General features: G+C 45.1%; 1 protein-coding gene across 1 annotated transcript in view; it reads right to left on the bottom strand.

Annotated features, from left to right (window-relative positions):
- Positions 1 to 9,012: 9,012 nt before the first annotated feature.
- The window catches only part of MIS18A (MIS18 kinetochore protein A), a 70,344-nt gene continuing 56,168 nt past the window's right edge, over positions 9,013 to 23,188 (bottom strand). Inside the window, exon 5 of the mRNA XM_086933254.1 lies at positions 9,013 to 9,280. Within this exon, the coding sequence (XP_086789380.1) occupies positions 9,218 to 9,280 (63 nt within the window). The 3' untranslated portion in view covers positions 9,013 to 9,217. The remainder of the gene's footprint in view (positions 9,281 to 23,188) is intronic.

Raw genomic sequence — 23,188 nt, forward strand, 5'->3', positions numbered from 1 at the left:
ACAATTATTTTGAAATACAACTGAGAATTTGTGGACTACCATGTCTGCGGGTGCACCATTCCACTCATTATTTGCATCTCTTAATATTCTTGGATTAAAGCATACACAGGAAAAAACATTAGCAGTGGCAAACAACACCATGAATAATCCATCAAGAATGCCTAAAATACATTTAGAAGACTCTTTAAATCAGTGTCATTTCATTTCAGACCACAACTACGCTAGCAGATCTAAGTCTAATAGGACCAGCCGCAGACCTTTCATATCTCGACTGCTAGGCACACTCACAATACATAAACACAGCACATTACAGCCAAGGCATAATGGATAAGGAGGTATACCAATTTCTGCCAAAGCAAAAGAATGTTATGTTATGTTAATTTCGATTTATATAGCGCCAAATCACCGACAGGTCTCTTAGCACTTGCTTTGGGAACCCGTCCTGGCTTTCCCTGCGACATAACCCCTACTGGGCATCCCCAAGGTGAAGACCAGGCATCCCATCGCAGTGGGGCCATAGTGGAGATTAGTACTGAGAAGGAGGGGTCCCAGTGTGAATAGGCAATAAACACAAAATTATCAAAAAAAAATTAGAAATACAATGAATGAATCCGCATAGTTTTTATTCACAATGTGGATATATTTGTCAGATTTGGTATCTGGTAGTAAAAATTTCAAACGGTTGTACAGTGCCCCAAGGGGAGAGGGGGAAGTGATAAGGTGAGGATAGTGTGGTAAAGTGAATCGTGACAGTAAAATCAACCAAGTATCAAAGATGCATTTGTATGTCAATTTCAATATACAAAACAATAGACCATAGGTTCAATGCATCACTGGATATGTATCATACTTCACAAAATACATTAATGTTGAGATATTGGCGTGAAGCTGATGGACAAGGAGCAATTGTCGACGTTTCGACCCTCAAATTGTTGCAGGAATTAGTGGTACCCTTGCTGTGGGGTCTTCAACAGGACATGGTGCGGGGCAGGCAACCTAGTCAATATATATTACAGGGGTTAATTAAATATAATTGATGATCTGGTCATGAGTCACATCACAAATAGTTGAATTTAATTGAATTTAAATTAGCACATATTAGGGGATGGAGCATACTGATTCAATTGATGCTCGACTTGTAAATTAATGGACGGAATGGCTCGTCTGGAAAGATGTTCAAATCTTGGAAAAAAGAAAGAAATGAAAGAACTTATTAAAGAATCAATGTCATTAAAATGGTGGAGACCCGTAGGTCTAGAAGAAGGAATGGACATATCGTTATTAGCATCGTTGCTAAACATGGCAGTGCAGCTCATAAGGAGTATATACGAACTGAGTATTAACTTACAATTAGGGCGTGCTTGAGCGGTAGAAATCGAATCAGAGCCCGGGGACGTTGGACAAGGCAATATCTGTAGAGAGAAGCCTAATTTAGATTTGAAGCCACGCGGAGCACAACCTTGTCCGTATTGAACGTTAAGTAGAACAGCTTACCCGAGGATGGATTTGGGCTGTTCTAGTGTCCGTGGGCAATTGTGTAGAAGAGGCCGCTACTCAGTATCTCTGGGGAAATAACACTGAAAACGTGTCATTGGCTATAAATCCTGAGTCCGGGCTACATAGGGCCAAGAGTATAGGGAAGTATAGAGAAGTATACACTCACCGACAGCCGAGTGAATCTGGCGTGTTGTCTTGCTCGTGTCGGCAATGGCGAATCGAGCTTCCTGTTTGTGGCAGTTGCTATGGTGACAGCGTCACGTGACCACGGAGTGAGGTGTGGACAGTGTGGAAAGACTATTGGCCATAACCGATCGTAAAGCGAGTCAAAGAGATAATGTGAAGTTTAAGAATAATTGTAGGTTCAATGTATTGGAAAAGTTTTAATATTATGACAGATGCCGTTGATAACAACCGGGTGTTTTTCTTATTGAAACGTTGCTCAGTGAGTGTTTTGCTGCAAGAGGCATTACCATGAAAGAGATGTACATTACAGTTCTTGGTGTGCCAAAGAAGACCTGATCAATGGCTGAGTGTCTTGGTGCAGACAAAAGTGAAAACATGCCATGTCACACATCCTTTGTGCAGCATCCCCTACCACTGCTTGTAATATTTGTATGACACCCATACAGCAGGCCTAACAGCCCTAAGGCAAGTGCTGAATATTCCATGAGAGGGCATACCTGCATGAGCAGATATGCCCCTGTGCTGGTCAGTCATATTACTGCCAGCACAAGTGACCAGGGAAGCCATCTTAAGACATGCTGGCCACTGGTGAAAACAGTTCCTGAGCTACATGATGGCTTCACTGAAAATAGGGATGTTTGGTATCAAACATCTTCGAATGATAAAACCACGCTGATTCAAGGTTGGATTTACCAATACATGCACCCAGAGGCCCCTGAAAACCTACCAGCCTCTAGTTACCTTGCGGACTGGTTTCTGCCAGCCTGTCACCCAAGAGGCTGTTCTGACCTCCTAGGGTGAGAGCCTTTTTCTCTGTAGACCCAGGACAAAAGTCTGTCCAGGAAGCGGGTGTAATGCAGGGGTCTTCAAACTGTGGGGCGCGACCCCCAGGGGGGCCGTGGTGTGGTGTGAAGGGGGTAGGGCGCGTTGCCCCACAGGAGGCTCCTTCTTTGCCAAAGAATAGCAAGCTTTGATGCACAAAACGACCAGTCTAGAGGTGGTCCGCTTGTGTACGGCCCGACCTTTCTTAGCACCCAAGTAGCCAACAAAGAGCTTGTCATCCACCCGGAATTGTTGAGTGCGATCCAAGTAAAAAGAAAGCACACTCTTTGGATCCAGATGGTGGAGCCTCTCTTCCTCCTTAGAAGGAGGCAGAAAGAAGGTGGGCAAAGTGATGGTTTGGCCAATGTGTAAAGTAACCACTTTGGGTAGAAAGGATGGACGAGTTTGAAGGACAACCTTGTCCGGATGAACAGCCAGAAAAGGAGGTTTTGAGCTTCTCCTTCCGTAGGAAGCGGTTGACGTTCCCGAGATCCTTGATAGGACGCAGGCCTTTGTCCTTCTTGGACACCAGAAAGTAGTGGGAGTAGCAACGACGACCTACTTCTGGGGCAGGAACATGCTTGATGGCTCCCTTGGCCAAGAGAGCCATTACTTCCTGTTGGAGAAGGGCTAGCTGATCCTCTGACATGCTTTGGTACTGAGGTGGTATGGCTGGGGGCAGGGGGTAGTCTCGAAGGGGAGGGAGTAGCCCCTTCTGACTATTAGCAAAATCCACCTGTCTGACGTGATGGTGCACCAGTGAGGGAGGTGATGGAGAATCCTGCCACCCACTGGCGATCGGTGGCCCTGAAAGGTCGGACTAGGAGGGTTTGGAGGCTGCTGCAGAGGGGGCTATGGTGTACTGGCCCACACGCTGACCCCCAGACCCACGATGGTGGTTCCCACATCCTCTGCTGTGCAGAGGCTGAAAAGCTTGCGCTAGCCTGTGGCCCTGGGCGGGACATGGCGGTGCACCCCTTCCGTAGCCACGAAAGGGGCGAAAGGCAGACTGTGCAGGGAGGGTGGTGGAGAGGCCCAAGGACTTGGCCGTAGCTCGAAAGTCCTTAAAGCGCTCTAGCGTGTTGTCTGCCTTGTCGACAAACAGGCGACAGCTATCAAAGGACATGTCCATAAGGGTAGCTTGGACATCCCCGGAAAAACCAGTCGACCTCAGCCAGTCAGAGGGCTCCCAACGTGGAAATCGTCATGCCTGAGCGAGACAGCTGTATCTAGTCCACAGCGAATGGTAAACTTGACTCCGTCTCTCCCCTCAGCAATTGTACGGGAGAGTACGGCCCGGGCCACCTCCAGGCACTGGGGCAGGACCTGCGCCACCGTATCCCTCACAGAGTGGGTGTAACGGCTCAACAGACAAAGTATTTACCACCCGCAGTCCTAGGCTGGAGGAAGAATACATCTTCCCAAGGTTGCCCAACTTTTTGGATTCCCTATCAGGTGGTGCGTTAGGGAATGCATCTTTTGACATGGAGGCTTTTGACCACCAAGTGTGTAGAAATGGCTGGAGAGTTGAAAAACAGTGGCACATAAAACAAGCGAGCGCGACTCGCGCTGGCAGCAGGGTGGGGGGCGGGTGAGGAGGGGGCCTTCAGCTGTTTTCCTTACGGGAGTGAGCAGGAACCATATGCTAATTACTAACAGATGGTTTTAAAGCTCGCTCCTGCAGGGGAATCGCCAAAATGTACACGCGTTGCCATTCAAAGCAATGCAACGCGTGCACTTTTTTGCCCGCAAAGCTGTGTTGATTACTAAAGGTATTTTTCCTGTGCAGCGCATGCGCGTTGCGTATGCGAGGCCTAAAGAAACACCAAGGTTATCGACAAAATATCCAAGACTGCGATCAGGCTCCAAGGTCGGACTAATATCAGCATTAGAAGAGGGGGCAGGAGCAATGCCGCTGGTGCCGGAAGAAGACTTATGATGCCGAGCTGGTGCATTATTTTTAGGACTGATTGAAACCGGAGAGTGCATGGAGGAGGGACACCAGGCTCGTACTATAGGCAACAAAGCGTTGCTGATATGATCAAGGTTTAATATTTGATGAGATTTATAGGGGGGTGACAGCCGTCTCAAGCATTTCAGTGGCAGCCACTTTTAGGACACTCAGTGGTGGGGGAGGAGTTGTGGCACGGGGCGGGTGGGTCACAACAAAACAAATACTTTGAGAGGAGGGCAACAATGTGGCAGCATTGGAAATCAAAGCAACAGAAATGACGGAGTTACATAGGCATGGACTAAAAATACTTACATGGAATGTTAATAGCCTAGGAAGCAAGTTGAAGAGAGCAATTGTGTGCAAATTCTTCTTGAGACACACCCCAACCTCATCCTTCTCCAGGAGATCCACTTGGTGGGTACTATGTGTGGTTTTCTAGGGGGAAGGTGAGAATACAAGGTTCTGGTTCACTCTGGGTTCACAAATGGCTCACAGGCAAAGGCATCCTGGTACAGAGCGCTGTCCTACTAATAGTGACTCTGGTATGAGTCGATCCAGAGCATTACTATGCTGCAATCAGTGGAAGATGGGACGGGGAAAAGATTATCCTAATGTTAGTGTATTTCCATCCAGTCCTATTCATAGGATTGGAGAAGTTGGAGAACGGGACAGCCCAGGCTCCTGATGCCAGAATGATTAAAGTGGAAGAGCTTAAACATGGACTGGGTAACCAGGGAGGGACGAAAATAGAGTATACAGTTTCATAAAGCACTAGGCCTAGTTGATCTATGGAAACACACCCCATGACATAACAATATTCTTTCATTAATGGAGTGTTGCATTCCTTCTCCAGACTCGACTATCTTTTGATACCAAGGTGACAGGAGACAACATTTGGTGATACACAATGCTCACCTTGCGTTATCACAGACTATTCCTCAATCAGCCCTGTACAGAAACCATAGGAGTCGGAGCCCAAAGTGAAGGCTTGATCCGTGGTGTCTGAGTAGCTGGTACAAAAAGCAGATGGCACACCACTGACTTGTACTTTAAAGAGAAAGTGGGTTTGATGGACAAAGAGAAAACAATGTAGGAAGCTTACAAATCAGTCATGAGAGATCAATTTATTGCCAAGTCAAGGAAAAGATTTAAAAAAATATATAGAATTTAGAGGGGAAACTGACTCCTAGAGACAAGGAGTACATACCCAACCCATCAGTAGACAAGATGTACGAATTGGTCAGAGAAGAGTACAGGCAGACCTTGGCATGGACAAGGCCTGCGTCTCTCCCTCCAAACATGGGATGTGGGCATTAATGCAGGCAAATTGCTTAAATGCCTGGGACATTGACAGGAGAGCTCGAGGTGGTTTAAGGGGCCCATGAATAATGAGGTTGTTAGGGTGAAAACAGCCAAGGGAATCATGCAGAGCTTTGAGGCATATCTGGAGCAACTTTTAGGTCTGGGTCAGTAAGCCCCAGAGTAGACCTGGAGGAATTAGAGATATCCCCACACCAAGTCTGTCCCAAGATGATATCATGCATATGTCCAGGAAGCATGAGGTAGGGGAATTAACAAAACTATTAGGCAAATGTAAAGTGGGATGATGTCAGGCTCCAACAGTCTCACTGCAGAATTTTAGAATGCCTTGCGGGGCATATAGTAAACCCGCTCATTCGCATGTTCCTTGAGGAGATAATGAAAGGAATGCAGTACAGAGACTTAGGAACCACCAATTTTGTACTAATCCATAAACAAGGCAAACCACCAGATGCTTGTTTTTAATAGGGGCCAACATCCATGTTTAATATTGAGGCTAAAATACTGGGCAACGGCTTATACCAGGTGATAGACCAGCGGATTCACCCAGATCAATACCCGTTTGTGCAGCACTATCCATCCATAACAACCTCTGCTGACTTCAGGGTGTCATGGCAGTTAGGAACCATTAGGGAACAGGCAGTCCTGATGACACTTGGTGGTAAAAAAAACAAAGGCACTGGACTCCCTGGAAAACCTTATTTAATGGCACTCATTTATAAGATAGGATTCGGTCTGAAATTTAGAGACTGGTCTGCCCCCTTCATACTGCAACGGTGGCACAGGTGAGGTTGAATGGCATGCTCTCCGGACAATTCCCCCTGGGCTGGGGAACGAAAAGGGGGGGGGGGGGGGGCTTGACCTTTGTCCTCCCAGTTTTTTCCACCAAGTAGATAGTGCTACACGATTGCTACTTTGGGAAAATGATCCCCTAGAATAGCTTTACAAGCACTAACAAAGAAGGGGTCCATGCGAGAACGGGTATTGGTCTATCTAATCTCAAAATGTACTATTGGGTGTCCAAATTACACAATTAATGAATGGGCATTTGCGTACCAACAGGAACTATCCCTGAAGATGTAGTGTGGTCTGGGCCTGGTTTGCGCACATTGCTATGTGAGCATGGCTTATTAGAAGTCTAAACGCCATTTTACCTTTTGCTGCTTTTGCACACGACATTGCATATAGCTGCTTTTGTAAGTTAGGCTGCGTGAATATCTTCACATGAGAATGGCTTGTTTTCGGCATCCCAAGACTTACATCGCGACCTTAGTCTGCACAGTGAGTGCTAAAGCCTCCAAGGTTATCATAACAAGGTATCTGTTGCTCAAACTGATTGGCTCACGTCTTTAGACATAACATACATGCAGCTGCTGTCCAACGGGGATTCTGGCGCCTTTAATATCACACTATAGGCATGATTTCACACACTTGGATGCTTTCCGTTTCCAGGAGAGACCGAGAGCTTTTGCAGATCCTGATGTGACACACTCCTGCTAATCCTGGAGGTATGTGGTCCCCCGCACAAGCCTAAGAGACCCTCTATATTTTATAAAACATACTTCCTAGCCAGGGAGGGTGATTTACTAGGCGCTATAATACCTGTTTTCACCATCATTGTAATATGATTTCTCCTTTTGTGTTTTATGGAGTTGTAACAATGCTGATCATATTATTTCTAATCATATGTCTGCTTATGTTAGCAAAAATACTGCATCTGAGAGCACGTTGTTAAAATAAATATTTTAACCTTTCCCGTGTCTCTTTTTTACTCCTGTTGTGGACTGGTATGAGAGTATAACGGAAGAGTGTTCTCACTTCCCACCATTCCGGAGTATAACTTAAGTCGCATGTTCTGGGTTGTTTAATCATTGGTTACTTTCCTATAGGACAAAGAGCTAATGTGACACTGATGCTAGCTGGTTGGGGTTTTCTAGGTGCTGAGGTGAGTTTTTTGGTACACCACAATTCACTAAGGTCCTGTGTCTCTGTGCACAGTTCTGTGTAGGAGCAGAATCCTTGCAACAATGACAGACAGGCAATGAAAGTTACAAGGGCACGTTGTAGATCAGTTGATGCACTACCCAACTTAAAAGAAAGTTAAGCTAGCATTTAAGCCAAGTAACAGTTCCACTTTTTTCTCGAAATGAAACAATGCAAAGCAATGTGCGGTTCCTATTGTTTTTCTAAACATACTGGCCTTCAAAACACGAATATAAGAAAAATTTGATATAAATAAACAGACCAAAGCTTTTATTTATTAATTCAAAACAATGTTAAACATTCTATTAGAATTTTCTTGCAAGCTTCATGCCATTGTATGGCATTTACTATTTAAACTAGATTATTAGTTCACAGGTGAAGCTCTCCAAAAAGGTGACCCAGAAAAGTGCATCTTATTTACACCCTGTTATTCATAAACTGAAAAATCTTAAAGAAATGTAGCAGATTTGCAAGATTTCAGAACTACCAAGTCTGGATTGAACAAGCATGTCTGCTCAGACACTGCATGTCCTGTAACCACACGTATTTCTCTAAACAGTACATTGTGATCTTGCAAACAAATGCACATGTAGTCCTTATGCTAACATGACCAATGCAGACAAACTTGACTTCTATCACATTCTGATTTTTCCCTCATTTCAGTAACCTCGTCACAAAGAGATTGAGTGATTGCAAGAAATAAAATTACTGTACAGTTGTAAGAAAGACAACAAAAACACAGATTAATAAAATGTCGGCAAACCAACAATAGTCACGAATTAATTTAGAAAACTGTAACAAACTGCATAGGTCCTGGCCTAGACACTTCGCAAATAAGTAAGCCAATGTCAATCACCAGGTCAGCTCAGCTCAGCAGCATGATGGAACCATTGTCACCAATGTGGACCATCATCCTTGATCAGTGATATACGTGAATTAAGAAGTACGCAAAATATTGCAGAAAATAGACAAAACGTATCAGAGGTTGATATGCGAATAGCGACTGGAGACAGAAGAATTAAGGGTGTATAAAATATTTAGGAAAAAATTATAATATATATATAAATATATATATATATATATATATATATAAATAAAGATTACGCTTCGCTGATGGACAGTCTCATCGGTTTGAACAAGATGCCTTTATTGACGAACTCCGGGGTAAAAGGTAATATCCGGTCTGTAGTAACAGCAAACTAGAAGGAAGATTCCAACATGGAAAGTAGTGGCCATAAGTAAACACTCAGTAAAACTTCATGCCCTTATTTAATGAGGCAAAAATGCAAAACAACGTTCAACGTCCCAAAAAGAAAAAAACTCGTCATTTCCAACTGGATGATGTAATTTAGCTTTGCGCACTTTTCTTAACCTTTAAACTCCGTGGTCATTACGAAGACAACTCTCAGTAAGGCAGGTGGTGTCTTCAGACCCAGTGTGCGTTTCAGTTCAATCTTATGAAATTCTAGCTTGAAGCGCGGAAATCTGGTTCTGCAACACTTTCAGCACAGCATTAGCCTATGGGAAAATGTAAACAAATACATGAATTCTTCTTGCAGCAAGACAAATGATCCTCTAGTTTACATTGTTCAAAACTGAACTATTGATTTATGAGGAGTAGCAGCAAACATGGCGGTTTCATATTACTCATTCTACCCTAGAGTGCCAAACAAGCCACCCCACCATCCTTGTCCCCAATTCTAAATGTACCACCTTCCATAGCCAATCCCTAGAGATATCAGATTGCAGAATAAGAACCACTCTTCAAACCGACCAATGACCAGTCTTGACTTGATCCCGCTTGTCCTTGCGCAGCTTCCTGAACGCTCCCTCCTGTGAAGGAGGTACAGGGCTGTGCAGAGCAATGCTTCATAAATAAGGAGCGGTCTCACGACTGGAAAACAAAAATATTGAATATGCGTTGGAAATGGGGGTGGGGGGGAGCAAAAGATAATGCTGCTGTCAGTACTGCTGGGCTGAGGTTAAGCCTTTTCCTATTACTGCAGGATGGCTCCCCATTGTGCAAGCTGTGTTCTGGTAATGCTCTCTTGAACCAAGCACTAGACCAGCTTCTGGACATGGCGATCCAGTACGACAGCATCTCAGTCACTGCTACCATCTATCAGCGCCTCCAAAACTGACAATGTAGCTTCATTTCTATCCGAGCCTCTAAGAACAAGCCAAAATGCCCACCGGAAAGCAGACATGGGCATTATCATGCATCTCACAGAGAGCATTGCAACTAAAAGGAGGGGTGCGTAACCTCTGCTGTTCTCTCTATCCACCCTCATCCCGAGCAGATCCTATTTCTGTATGGGAGTGAATTACTTCAGAGGTGCTAAGCAACAATTACACACAGTACAGCTAATATGTGAGGCTGTTAATAGTGTCTGAAATGTGTGCACTCAGTAACTAATTCCACACGGCTACAGACATGTAAGTGACAAATTCGTGAATGTGCCATGAACCTCAATGGCCCTCACTAGGACCCGAAAGGTAGGTCGAGCAGAATGCTGCATGCACACAAATAGATTCACCCGAAGAAATGGGGTAAGGCACTCTGGCAATTAAGGTACTTTTTTTTTTACTCCTCGCAACAGAAATGTATCTTGTTCCAATTCGTGAGGTTTTTTCGTTTACATTTGCTAAATTTTGAAGCAAACTTGAACCATCCTTTCAACAAACATTGGCTTTTACCTGTGGATTGCTGACCAAGACCCACTTGTATTTACTCCACATTGTAAAGCACATCTAAGACAGACTTCCAAGAAAACGTACATTCAAAGTTCCTTGGCCACAGACAGGTGCATTGCTGCATTTGGCCTGAAAGGCCAGCTTAGGTCAAGAAATGGAGATAAGTGAAGTGTTCATCAAATTGGACTCCAAAGCTACACACCCTCTCATAGATGTTTCAAATTGAAAGTAGAACTTTAGAATTGTAGCAAGAGTATGTTAACTCATTCTAAATATATCATCTTCTAAATAGTCATGGCAATTGAATGGTGCTATGCTATGGCCATCCAAATTGCCTAAAAAACATTTTGCCACAACCCTATCTAAATTAAACCTCAAAGGTTCCCCCTTTTTAGCTCTCGCTAGCGTAGGCTGCGCACATGCGCAGTCTCGCTGGCGAGATTTTATGTTTTTTTAGGAGCTGTGACTAGCGGGCTTTAAGCCTTGCCCCGTTGCCAAGGGTACTGCTCCAGTCTGCTGTGGTAAGTTTTACACCTCTCTATAGTCGTGTGCCAGCATGTCCCCTTGCACACTTTCCCTATTTCCACCTTGTTCACTCAGCGCTCTGCATCACACGCAGCCATGTATTCAGGTCTCTGGCCTTGACCTAGCTTCTTACAATGACTAACTCACCCCCCACCTGCCACAGACCACGTCTGTACAACCTATTCTTACTCCCCCCCCCTCCCCTCCCATCCCCACGCGCAGCCGCCATAGCGCTCCGAGGAAGGAGCAGTGTTTATCTCCCACCTCCCTGGCACTGGCGACACACACGGGCTGCTACTGTAACCAGGAAAGGTAAACAAGCCGCTCAGTTGATGTCTTTATCCGGACGGTCAGAGGTGGTGTGGAGCACTGCTACCAAGGGGGTGCCCCGGAGCCCCTCCACCGCAGCAGGCTCGGACCATTGTGGGGTTCCTCTCACAGTTCTCCTGCCCCCCTCCCCCATGTGTAATTTTACACCCCTAACCCCCACGTGCTGGTGGATCAGCAATTCAGACACAAAGCCACCCTGTCCCCGCTGCGGTCTACAGCTTCACACTGCCGCTAAGGCGCTTAGGCTGCCAAGCTGCTCAGTGAGCTGCACGCTGCAATCCTATTGTGCCAGCTCCGAGGGGCGCAGACGTGATCGTCTTTTGGTGCAGTAGTGTTGTTGTGTGTGTGTGTGGGTGTGTGAGAACCCAGCCTGGCTAGTGTCATGACGTGCGTGTAACATGCAGCACTCGTAGCGCACTACTGCTGCGATCGAGGCTACCACGCTAGGTCCAAATATCTATCACATTTGGTTGGCTGTCGTCGGTTCCGCTTCAGGTGTCGCTGCGCTGCATTGAGGCCTCGAGCCAGCGCACGAGTGCGCTCTCTGCTGTGATGAATAATTTACACCTGTTAATCGGATCCTAGTTTGACATTGGTGAATGTAAAACACAGGCCTGGAACCCACCCGTGGCAGGCCTTTCCGTGAGATGTCCGTGGGCAGGAATGCTTTCATTTAGCCATTCTCACGGGAGGGCTATTGTATTTATTTTTTTTGCAGTTATTATAGCACAAACTTGACCCGAATGTATTGGAGTGCTTTACATGAGCACCAGTTATGTTACACAATGATTTTTTATTATTTATTTATTTAGAGGTTTTCTATAGTGCTAGCCAGACCCGAGGGTATCAGAGCGCTTTACAGCATAAAAACATTTATAACAAAGAAACATTTATAACAAAATACAGGACAAAGGCGTGGTAGGAAGAAAAGTTCAAAAAGGAAGCTTAACAGTTGTGCTGGGTGTCGAAGAAGTGCCATTGAGGAAGAAAAAGTTCAAAAGGAAGCGTTACAGTTCTGCTGTGTGCCCAAAGTGTGCCGTTGAGGTAGAGAGGTTGAGGAGGTCAGTGGGGTCACTAGGGTTGGTGTCACCCGGTGCGGGTTACTCATGGTGTCACCCCCTCACAACTTACCCCTTGGACCTCCTCCGCAGCGAACAGAGAACAATGGAGGGTGGGTGAGGGTAAGCAACACAGACAATGAGAATGAAGGAGGTGGGTGGCGGCAAGCAACAAAGTCCACAATGGAGGGAGGGAGGGTGGATGGTGGCAAGCTACTTGGACAACAGAGGGAGGCAGGTCAGGTGCATATGGCTGTTATTAAATTTCGCAGTTTAGGAAACATCAACCATGGCATGACATTTTAATACAAACGTATGGGTGCCTTCTGTCAGGATTATGCAGTGAGGCATGGTATAGAAACCCTTCTTATTTGTAATGTAAAGAAAATATTATTCCAATTGGCACCAAAAAAAGCTACCATCAACTTTGAATTACTGTAACCTAAGGACATGGTTTAAAACACATGGATGACTACACAAAATAAAACATGTGGAAGGAATGGAGAGAAAAGGTCTTTTCCCAAGTAAAGTACTAGTTCACTGGCCCTGGCATTGAAGTGCTCCTCTTTTTAGGCACTGGAATGGGGAACAAGGGAACCCTACTCACTGGGATCCTGGGTATGAAGATTAAGATGAAAAACAACGGCTCCTGTGGGATAATGCAAAAAAAGTTTGATAGAAATGACGCACAATGTCAATATGGGGTGTGGTTTGGATGAAAAACCAAACTGTTCAAGTGTGTAGACAGCTTCTTTTTCTGACATCCAAACCAGGAGTCGTTGTTTTTCTTCTTTTTAGGCAGGCTTGCACATGTGGACAGGAAAAATACTGCCACTCACCGAGGAATTAAACCAGTGGCTGAAGTGGTCTGCCCCATTACACCATCATAACTGCTGTAGTGGGGAGAAGTAAAATGGGAATAACTTTGGAACTGATCCATGGATAAAGAGGGCTGACACACAAAGTTTTTGTCCACTAAAATGATATAATGACAGTTAAAACACAGCATTTTTTAATGCAGATTTACAGCGCGAACTCGACCCACAGGTATTGGAGAACTTTACATGAGCGTTGGTTACGTACATATTCAGGCACAGGGAGATTAGGGGCCATATGTATCAAGGCAAAAGGTGTTCGAAAACGCCGAAATTCGCAGAATTCTGGCGTTTGCGAACCCATTTTCGCTAAATGGTATGTATGAAACATTTTTGTTGCAAAATAAGGGATCGCTAAATTTGCCATTCCTTATTTTGCGATTGCATTTAAGGAATTGCATATTTTACAATTCCTTAAATGCAATGTATCAAGGAAAAAAACATTCCAAAATGCCATTAAGGAATCGCAAATTGCCACCAACTTCTAGTTGGTGGTAAGTTGCGAATTCTTTCAAAAAAGCATTATTTTAAAAATCAAAAGGTTATTATGATAGGGTCCGTCCAGCACTCTAGTTTTTATGTTTGTTTTCTTTTCAATTTGATCCTTTCGTTGTTGTGCAACATTACCCTGGTGTTTTAGTCTGAAAACACTTAGTGAATATATTGCCAAAAGTGAGACACCGGGAAATCCCGTTGTCTAGATGGTAATGTTTTGCACACTTTAACTTGAACCCTTGGTTCTCCTCAGGTATACTTATAGACAAAAATAATAATGATGATCCATGAGGTATTCCTTATTTCAAAGATTTCTGTTTATTTTTTCTTTTTAGTTCATATGAATCCTTTGGTTTCCAGAACAATTCAAATTAACATTTCCCATTTACCCAATGCATTTCGGGTCTATGGTGACCCTTCTTCGGGGGTCTCTATTGGAAAAATCAAGAAAAATACAATCAGCCCTTTAACCTATATACGTGTGTACATTGACATTTACATGCATTTAAACCCACTATGTTCTTAAGTGCAAACAAACATCTAAAAATCATGGCATGTCCTTTTATAACGATCCCTGAATAGCCTACCTAGCTATGTTCTCACTATTCACAAAAATGTACGTTTTTATTTTAGCGCTAAAAAATGTACCAAACACCAAGACCATGCTAAACGCTCCAAGTAAAACAAACTAAACCTAGTTTAACAACAAAATAACTCTAAACAGAAAAGAGTTTAGCCTAACAAACATTCTGCTCCTCTACAGCGCTTTACTTACTGAGAAATGAAAACGTCCCTCGTTTACGTGATGTCGGCCAATCCGCTACTACCTGACTTTCTGTGCAGCGCTATTTAAAGCTCCATGCTCTCTGATTGGCTCAGCTTGCGATCACGTGATCGCGACAACGGACTGCTGTACAGTCCTTATTTCATACTTAAAAATAAACTAAATAACAATAAAAAGGTATACAACCTTTTTATTGTTATTTAGTTTATTTTTCAAATTGAAAAGAAAACAAACATAAAAACTAGAGTGCTGGACGGACCCTATCATAATTCATTCACAGCCATAGTCTACCCTCCATCCAAGCACCGCAGAGATGAATTTAGAAGAGATAGCACAGATTACAACGAATAAGGCTGAAACCCTAGTATACACTGCAGAAGAAGCAGAAGGAATTTACAGTTTGATCAAGGAAACCAGAGCCTTCAGCCCACAACCAAGCACTGTTATGCAATTGTTAAAACAACTTGAAAATGTAAGCAAACGTGAAATAAATCAAAGACTGCACGCGACAACTTTAATACACTACCACAGGAACCAACGAATCCCTAGGGGTTTAAGAATAGCGCTTAAACCTATGTTATGCAGGAATAACAAGGCTTTCCTAACAAAATGGTATCAAATTTTGGATAAATGTAGTTTGGACCTCATTTTGCTGATTGTGGAAGAGTTGTCAAAAGAACTAAGAATAATCGAAGAGGAACTGGCTAAAGTAAAAACAGAATTGAACCAATTTGAAGATCTTGATGCTACACTGGAAGAGGTTAACAAAAAGCTAGAAAGATATGCTAAAGAGATCGAGGAGAGGAAGGTTAAAAAATACCGAAGAGATACAATAGATTATAAACTTGAAGAAGTATACAGTTGGGCAGAGGTTTATAATCAAAGGAAGTGGCAACAACCGCAAACCAACGTAAGTTCATCACAAGAAAGTGTGGTATCTGATTCTGACACAGCACAAAACAGGAGACCCATATCTAAAGACAGACGTAAAGATCAACAAAATAAAGTTCCTTTTTTAGACATCAGCCCGGCAGCAAACAATGCCCCTTCAACAAGCATAACAGAGCCCTCAAAACAAGGAGGGGAAAAGGAAAAAGAAAAGACACAAGTGAAAGAAACAATAGCAGAGAGAGAACTGAGATCAAAAAAACCGAAACCGACTTAGTCATCAACATATCAGATAAACAACTAACGGAAGCCCAAACAAAAGTATTGAACAAAGGTCTCACGTTTGTTCCAAGATATAAATCGAATGCCCAAGAGACGGAAATATCAATTTACAAATTCCTAAGGAATCTGAGATTGAAGAACTTCTTCAATAGTCTACCACCGAATGAAAGACCGGACATGGAGTTAAAGGAATTTAAACCCAAAAGCACATTCTGTGCCCCCACCTCGCACAAAACCATTGATGCATATGAACGGATTATAACATCTGAAATTCAAAAAATCAACTACTCCGGAGGTACTACCAGTAACTTCTCTAGAAAAGAATGGCAAGTTTTACAAACTTTGAGAGACGCCAATGACATCACTATAATGAAGGCGGACAAAGGGGGAGCGATAGTGGTAATGAACACTACCTACTACAAAGAGAGTGTACAGGCCCATCTGCAAGATGAAAATATTTACCATAAGTTGGAACAAGATCCGACTGAGATTTTTGGAATGACACTCAAGACAATCCTAGACAAAGCCTTGGAGATGAAGTGGATTACTTTGAAAACATACCAATTTTTGCAGACTAAACACCCCAGGAGACCTCAATTTTACATGCTCCCGAAGATACACAAGTACCCCAAGAGACCTCCTTTCAGACCCATAGTTTCAGCTTGTGGATCGTTATCAGAACCACTGGGTCAATACCTAGACTGGTTCCTACAGCCTTTAGTTCAAAAATGGAGCACACACATAAAGGACACCACCGCATTTCTCAACATGCTATCCACAATAGACATTCCAACTGACGAAGAAATATGGTTATGTTCTATAGATGTGACAGCGCTGTACACTTCAATCCCACACAGGGAGGGAATTGAAGCCATGGAATGGTGTTTACTCAACAATGAAGTACGTGGAGGAGAAAAAACTCTGATGCTTGAACTATTACAGTTTGCTCTACTACACAGTTACTTTAACTGGGAAGGCGACTTCTATGAACAGTGCAGTGGGACCTCTATGGGTTTTGCGGGGGCACCGTCCTACGCGAATACCTTTATGGCTAAATTTGAGCATGATCATATAATCCAAGACACAAACTGGATAACTGGATTATTGGTATTTAAAAGATACATCGACGACATCTTCCTCATATGGAAGGGTGAAAAGGAAGGACTAACCAACAACATCCAGAGACTGAACAGTGTTCATGATCGGATCAAATTCACTCATCAAATGGACCAGAAGGAATTGGCTTTTCTAGATGTAAAAATTCATCTTGAACAGAACAAAATAAGAACCAGTGTGCACACTAAAGAAACAGATAGAAACAGTGGCCTACACTATGAAAGCTTCCATCATTTTTCTTTAAAGAAACATCTTCCCACATCTCAATTTATTCGCCAAAAAAGGATCACATCTGATCCACAAGATTTGCTCTCCACCATCGACAAACAGATCCAAAAATACAAACTACGAGGTTATCCCACACCTTTATTGGAAGAATCCAAAATCAAAGTCTTGAACATGAAGAGAGAGTCTTTACTAGTCACGAAAGAGAGAGGGGAAACGAAAAAGACAGTATGTGTCCTAAAACATTCTCTACAATCAGCAAAAATAGTCAACATCATGAAAAAACATTGGGTACTCATAGCAAGAGAACCGGATTTAGAACCACTTTTTGCTGATAGGATAACGTTTGCCTACAACAGATCCAAAAACTTGAAAGAACTGCTAAAAAAGAAGAACAAACCAAATGAAATCAACTACAAAGGCATGCAGAGATGCGAAAATTGCATCCATTGCAACAATGTGATTACAGGACAAATGTTCACACACCCAATGACAGGCAAGAAGGTGACCTTGTTACACTCAGGAACCTGTGACACAAAGAACGTTATTTATGGAATCAAGTGTCCATGTGGAAAATTGTATATAGGTCAAACTGAAAGAAAAATAAAAGTAAGAATAACAGAGCATAAGAGTAACATCCGCCTGAAAAACTTGAAATCTACATTGGCAACACACTGGTTAGAAGCAGGACATAATGTGGCACAACTACGTTTCACAATACTGGAAGTTATCAAACATCACCCCGAGAAAGACTCACACAAAGTAAGACTGAGATCTGAATATTTTTGGATAAAGAAGATGGGCAGCTTACAACCGAATGGACTGAATGACAGGATAGAATTATCCTGCTTTTTGTAAATAGACTGTGGAAAGCTAACTTTATTTCCTTGCATGACACTTACAGTGAGAACTCCCCTACCTAAAATGGCCGACACCATGTTGCTTTAGAAATTGTATTATTAGTCATTATTTATCACTAATATGCGTTATCATATTCATATTTCACATGAGGCAGCCTTTCAAAACAGCAAATATTGAGTATATTGTATTATATTGAACTATGAAGAATATGCAGTTAATATGACACGGAATTAATTAATTCCAATTATGGATTATTTCTATACATTTGTATACCTTTTTATTGTTATTTAGTTTATTTTTAAGTATGAAATAAGGACTGTACAGCAGTCCGTTGTCGCGATCACGTGATCGCAAGCTGAGCCAATCAGAGAGCATGGAGCTTTAAATAGCGCTGCACAGAAAGTCAGGTAGTAGCGGATTGGCCGACATCACGTAAACGAGGGACGTTTTCATTTCTCAGTAAGTAAAGCGCTGTAGAGGAGCAGAATGTTTGTTAGGCTAAACTCTTTTCTGTTTAGAGTTATTTTGTTGTTAAACTAGGTTTAGTTTGTTTTACTTGGAGCGTTTAGCATGGTCTTGGTGTTTGGTACATTTTTTAGCGCTAAAATAAAAACGTACATTTTTGTGAATAGTGAGAACATAGCTAGGTAGGCTATTCAGGGATCGTTATAAAAGGACATGCCATGATTTTTAGATGTTTGTTTGCACTTAAGAACATAGTGGGTTTAAATGCATGTAAATGTCAATGTACACACGTATATAGGTTAAAGGGCTGATTGCATTTTTCTTGATTTTTCCAATAGAGACCCCCGAAGAAGGGTCACCATAGACCCGAAATGCATTGGGTAAATGGGAAATGTTAATTTGAATTGTTCTGGAAACCAAAGGATTCATATGAACTAAAAAGAAAAAATAAACAGAAATCTTTGAAATAAGGAATACCTCATGGATCATCATTATTATTTTTTTTTTTTGTAAAAGTTTTATTTTGCAGTATATCAGTTGAAACGGAAAAAAAGGGGGGGGGGTAATAGGAAGAAGGGAACCAGAAGAGGGGAAAGACAGCGACATACCGCTACTCAGCCCCACACAGGGGGTGCAAAAAGGGGGGAGGGAGGGCGCAATCAAATAAGGAAGGGCAAGAGAGCTCCACAGTTCAGAGGCATAACAATGGGGGAGACCCCACCCAGTGCGGCTTTCAGTCCAGAACAGGTGTCCGCAGAGCCCAAGCTCCGCCCATAGTCCAGCAACCCTCCCTAGGTACAGCCAGTCGCAGCAAGAAAGAGAAGAAAGAAAGGAAGAACACTAGATAAGTACCCCAACTATCCCCCCACCCACAGCCCTCCCCAACATTCACCCTCCCCCCGGTGGCGGCAACCAACAGGCACACAATACAATGTAGGTATTCTCGCAATCAAAGTTGGAAAAGATGAAGAGACCGCAGCGTTGGCGGGCAGACAGCCGAAGGCAAGCCCCGGGACAGAAATCTCACAAGTGAGCCCCAGTTGTACATAAAATTTTTAAATTGCCCCAAGAAGATGTCGGAAAGGCGTTCCATGCTCAACAGACGCCACAATCGGGCATGCCACAAGGAAATAGCTGGGGCGGTCGGGGACTTCCACGCAGCCGCCAGAGTCATCTTGGCCGCACCCAAACATAACCACAGAACACGTTTGTCCGCTCTAGTCTGATGTTCAAGCAGTGGGTCCCTAAGCCCTAAGAGAACGAAGGCCATGGTGTCAGGGATCGGGTAGCCCAGGATATCTTTCACGTGGGAGAGAATTTCAGCCCAGAATGGTCTGATGGCGGGACAATCCCACCATATATGGCTAAAGTCTCCAAGCAACCCACAGCCCCGCCAACACCTATCCGAAGTAGTAGGGAATATGTGGTGCAATTTAGAGGGATACAGATACCAGTCAAAAACAAGCTTCATGTGCGCTTCTCTAAGGTCAGTAGAGTGATTGTGCGTCGAGACATCTCTCCATAGGGCCTGCCATTCAGTCGCAGATATGTCCCTCCCCAGTGTGGATTCCCAATGGTCCCGATAGCGCGGTCGTGGTGCCACGGTAGAGTCTAACAACAGTTTGTACAGGAAGGAGATCGTCCCCTTCATGGTGGAGGTGTGAAGAATGAAAGACTCGAATTTCGACAAGGGTCTAGTAGCCGCGTCCACTACTGCGGGCGATGTTGCCCAATGTAGGAGTTGGAGATGTCTGTAGCGTTCTGTCGGAAGGACGCCATAGTCCCTCATGCAGTTGTGGAAAGTGAGGGGCTCGGCGCCATGGAATAAATGGGTGAGGGATCTACATCCTCCCTCCCTCCAAGCGTCAAAGGGACCTTCCTCCAGGGCCGGGGCAAAAGCCGGATTGAAGTGGATCGGGGTGAACGGGGACGGGAATGTGGTCCAGCGGTCGTCACCGCTCACCGTGTCCCAGACCTTCAATACCGTACTCGTGGGGGTGCTAATGTAGGCATTTTTGGGCCGGTCTGCTTTAGGCTTCCAGGCTAAATCCCAGATGGATCGGCCCGCTACGCTCCGATCCATGTGGAGCCAGTGCTTTTCCGACAGTTGTTGTGACCACTCCACGATGACCCTCAGTTGGGCGGCTTTGTAGTACAAGTGCATGTCCGGAAAGCCAACCCCTCCCTCCAAGCGTGGGCGCCGTAGGACCGAGAACGGAAGCCTGGCACGGCCGCCCTGCCAAACGAATTTCAGCATAATAGTCTTCAGTTTGCGGAAGTAATCTAGCCCTATTGGAATAGGCAGCGCCTGAAAGAGGTATAACAATTTGGGTAGGAGCACCATTTTAAGAGCGTGTATCCTGCCTAGCCACGAGATGAATTTAGGCTTCCATCGTTCCAGCTCCGCCCTAATAGAGGAGAACATCGAAGGGAAGTTAGCCTGGAACAGGGCATTCACAGAGGGGGTCAACCGCACGCCCAGGTAAAGCAAGGACTCCGACGCCCAGGCGAGCTTGGTGAGCGACCGGGCCAGCTGAACCTCTCCTGCCGATAGGGTCAGATTCAGGACGTAGGATTTGTCGAAGTTGACCTTGAAGCCCGCCACCTCTTCGTAGGCGGTGAGTACCGAGTGGACATGAGGGAGCGATAGCGCCGGCTCCCCGAGAGATAACAGGACGTCGTCCGCAAAGAGCGAGATCTTGTGCTGTTCGCCCGTAAAGGGAAGACCCAAAATCCTCTCATTGTCCCGCACCGCCACAGCCAACGGCTCAATACTAAGAGCAAATAGTAGGGGCGAGAGGGGACATCCCTGACGCGTCCCACGGGAGTGACGGAAATTAAGGGACCTATGGCCGTTGATCAGCACTCGAGATGAAGGGCCGCTGTAGTTGGCCTCAATCATCCTCACGAAAGAGGGCGAGAAACCGAAGGCCAGCAGTGTCTTGTGCAAAAACCCCCAGTCTACGCGGTCGAAGGCCTTTTCTGCATCAAGCCCCACTAGTACCGCAGGTATGCGAAAACGTTCCGCCTTTTCGATGAGGTGTATGACGCGACGCAGGTTATCATGGGTCTGCCTGCCCTTAATAAACCCCGATTGATCGGGATGGATCAGAGCAGGCATCAAGTCTTGCAGTCTACTCGCCAGGATGGAGGAATATAGCTTGGCGTCCAAGTTGAGAAGTGCGATCGGCCGGTAGGATGTACAAAGAGTAGGATCCTTCCCCGGCTTGGGAATAACAGTGATTAGCGCTTCCGCCATAGAATCCGTGGTACTGCCATCACATGCCATCGCGTTGAAAAGGGAGACTAGGTAGTCACACACCTCCGAGGCGAACGTTTTATAGAAGAGGGCCGTGTAGCCGTCTGGCCCTGGGGCCTTGTGCAGCTTCAGGCCAGCAAAGGCGGCTAAGACCTCCTCCCGGGTGATGGGGGAGGACAGTGAATCATTCCAGTCCGCAGAGACTTTCGGGAGAGATAGACCCTCCAGGAATTTGGACTGTGCGTCCGAGTCAAGGGCGTCCCCCGAGTAGAGTGCCGTATAAAAGCGCCCGAATACGGCCGCTTTGTCCGCATCTCTGTGCTGAACAGAGCCCATGTGGTCGCGAATGCCCCCTATATACTCTTTCTCGCGCTTATCCCTGAGTTGTCGGGCAAGATGGCGCCCGATCTTGTTGCCCTGGGAATAGGAGGTGCGCCTAAGACGCAGAAGAGTAAACTCCGCCCTGTTATTGTAGTGGGCCCTCAGCTTCCCTCGCACCGCCGTCAGGGGGCGCAGAGTCACTCTGGAAGGGTTTGCCTTGTGAGCCTGCTCTAAGGAGGCCAGCTCCAATTCCAGATCTTCCCGTTCCTTACGCCTCAGTTTATTCAAACTAGCATTGAGGGCGATGCACGTGCCCCGTATAGAGGCCTTACATGCGTCCCACGTGGTATACACCGACGTGTCTGCAGGTGGGTTGAGTAGGAAGAAGTCACCAATCGCCTTGCGCAGAGCTTTACACGACACCTCGTCGCGCACTAGAGCTGCTGGAAAATACCACTTTCGCCAACCATCCCCCCCGGTGGCCCAATGCAGCCCCAGAACCACGAGGCTGTGGTCCGAGAGAGAGAGCGGAAGAATGTTCGCTAACTGTATATCCCCCCGGAGGGCCTGACTAACCAAAACATAGTCAATGCGGGAATACGAGTGATGTACGTTGGAAAAGAAGGTGTAGTCCCTGGCCTGAGAGTGGAGAGAGCGCCAACTATCAATCAGTCCCATGTCCCCTAACTGACGTTTAGTGTCATCTGAAAAAACTCCAGTGTCTGCTCTGCGGCCTCCAGAACTATCCAAACCCCTGTCCCAGACCATATTGAAATCCCCCAATAAGAGCAAGTGGCCCTCCACAAAGTCCCCCATCCTGTCCAACAAACCCTGCAGAAACCCATTCTGACCCGCATTAGGGGCATACAGCACTGCAAAAGTACACAGGCGGCCACGCAACAAACCCTTCACTAGCAGCCAGCGACCATCCCTATCCACACTGACGTCCATGGGCTGAAAATGCAGGGAGGCTCGGAATAGCAGGGCCACCCCTCTATGCTTCGTGGCCGCAGATGCCCTGTAAATAAGGGGGAACTGCTTATGACGAAGCCTCAACTCATCCCTCCTAGCCAGATGCGTTTCCTGGAGGGCCACCACATCTAAATGATGGTCTAGGATGTACTTCCAGAGCTTCTGCCGTTTCTGCGGAGAGTTAAGGCCCTTTACATTCCACGTTCCTACGCAGACAGGCATAAGAGGCAGCACAGAGTCCACGCTAAGCTCACAGCCAGACAGCCACGGTGCCCG

Source organism: Lissotriton vulgaris, chromosome 8, assembly GCF_964263255.1.
Source record: "Lissotriton vulgaris chromosome 8, aLisVul1.2, whole genome shotgun sequence".
Classification (NCBI taxonomy): Eukaryota; Metazoa; Chordata; class Amphibia; order Caudata; family Salamandridae; genus Lissotriton; species Lissotriton vulgaris.